We start from the raw sequence: 1,954 nt of genomic DNA on the forward strand, positions 1-1,954 counted from the left end.
ACCTCCATATCCCCAAACATCTCATCCCACTCCAAATTACCAACAACCTCCACAACAAGGCCAATCATGTGGTAACCATCAAATGAGCCTTCAAGAACTCGTTACTTCTCTTGCTCAAAGCTAAAGCCGACTTCAAAAAGAGACCAAGAACACCTTCTCCAACATTCAAGCACAAATCGAAGACTTGGCCACCGCTCTCAACAAGATGGAACAAAGGGGCAAACTTCCATCTCAAACCGATAAGAACCCCAATGTGATTGCAATAACTTTGAGAAGTGGCAAAACACTTGGAGAAAGCAACCCTAAAAGAGTTTCAAGAGAAGAAGAAGATGAAGTCATCATTGTTGAACCTTCAAAAGTAGTACCTCCAAAGGAACCGGTTGTGCCAAACATTGACCAACCTGAATCTTCCTACAAGCCCATCCAACCATTGGTCATACCACCACCCTTCCCGTCCCGGTTAGCATCCTCAAAGAAACTAGAGGAAGAGAAAGAATTTCTTGAGACTTTCTGCAAAGTTCAAATCAACATTTCACTATTGGATGCCATAAAGAAAATTTCATGATATGCCAAATTTCTTAAGAATTTGTGCACCAATAAGAGGAAGTTTAAGGCGAATGAAAAGATTCAAGCCAATGCAAATGTGTATGCGGTTATCCAAAAGAAGCTACCACCTAAATGCAAGGACCCGGGCATGTTTGCAATCCCTTGTACCATTGGTGATTTGCATGTCGAAAGTGCAATGCTAGATCTTGGAGCCTCGATCAATGTGATGCCATACTTGGTTTTTCAATCTCTCAATGTTGGACCTTTGGAAGAAACCGGAGTGATAATTCAATTAGCGGAAAAGTCAAGTGTATTTCCGAGGGGCGTGTTGGAAGATGTATTATTGCAAGTCAATCAACTAGTATTTCCCGCAGACTTCTACGTCATTGACCTTGAAGAGAAGACCCCATCCAAGTCTTCCATGATCCTTCTTGGAAGACCTTTCATGAATACCGCTCACACGATAATCGATGTCCATAATGGGAAGATCACCATGGAGTTCAATGGAGAGACCATTCACTTCAACATCTTTGAAGCAATGAGGTACCCTATCAATATTTCTCCATTGTATCGGGTCGACGTGATTGAACCAATCACCCAAGAACTATTCGAGTTATCACATGGAGATATTTTGAAGATGGTGCTCAACTAAAGTCTTGATTGTGAAAGTTTGAAGAAAACATTGGATATGTACATATTGGACTCCGAAGTTGAAGAGATTGTGAAGACTTTAGAAGTTAACAATTCCACAAAGAAGGATATTTCTCACGTTTCCTTATCTCATTCTCCAGGAAAGATTCTACCTTCCATAATCCACCCACCCACACTTGAATTGAAAGTCTTACCTAGCCATTTGAAATATGCTTATCTAGGTCAAGACGAAACTCTACTAGTGATCATATCTTCTCAATTGAAAGACTTTGAAGAAAACCAATTTATTGAAGTCTTGAAAGATCATAAAGAGGCCATGGGGTGGACAATAGCGGACATTAAGGGGATAAGCCCTAATGTATGCACTCACAAGATACTCATGGAAGATGATTGTAAGCCTAGGAGGGAAACTCAAAGACGATTAAATCCTTCCATGATGGAAGTTGTCAAGAAAGAGATAATCAAACTCCTTGATGCGGACATGATTTACCCGATTTCCGACTCCAAATGGGTTAGTCCGCTTCAAGTGGTTCCCAAGAAAACGAGAATCGCGGTTGTTGAGAATAACAAAGGAGTAATGGTACCCACTCGAGTTCAAAATGGATGGAGGGTGTGCATTGATTATAGAAAGTTAAATTTAAGCACCCAAAAAAATAATTTTCCTCTTCCTTTCATCGACCAAATGCTTGAGAGATTGGCGGGCAAATCGCATTATTGTTGCCTCGATGGATACTCGGGTTTTCATCAAATACCCGTT

The 1,954-nt window shown here is 40.7% G+C and overlaps 1 protein-coding gene across 1 annotated transcript; it reads left to right on the forward strand.

Moving 5' to 3' along the window:
• The first annotated feature begins 205 nt into the window (after window positions 1-205).
• Window positions 206-1,198, forward strand: LOC145050142 (uncharacterized). Its single transcript, XM_078998438.1, has 2 exons — window positions 206-517; window positions 602-1,198. Exons 1-2 carry the CDS (start codon window positions 206-208, stop codon window positions 1,196-1,198), a joined length of 909 nt encoding a protein of 302 aa, XP_078854564.1.
• The last annotated feature ends 756 nt before the right edge of the window (window positions 1,199-1,954 follow it).

Source organism: Lactuca serriola, chromosome 5 (genome assembly GCF_051521515.1).
Source record: "Lactuca serriola cultivar US96UC23 chromosome 5, Lser_US96UC23_V15, whole genome shotgun sequence".
NCBI lineage: Eukaryota > Viridiplantae > Streptophyta > Magnoliopsida > Asterales > Asteraceae > Lactuca > Lactuca serriola.

What these genes read in the sequence shown, in the direction of transcription:
- LOC145050142 (XM_078998438.1), top strand. Translation starts at nt 206, where the DNA reads ATGGAACAAAGGGGCAAACTTCCATCTCAAACCGATAAGAACCCCAAT. An exon ending in TTCTTGAGACTTTCTGCAAA is followed by an intron (nt 518 to 601) that starts GTTCAAATCAAC and finishes TGCACCAATAAG; the next exon opens with AGGAAGTTTAAGGCGAATGA.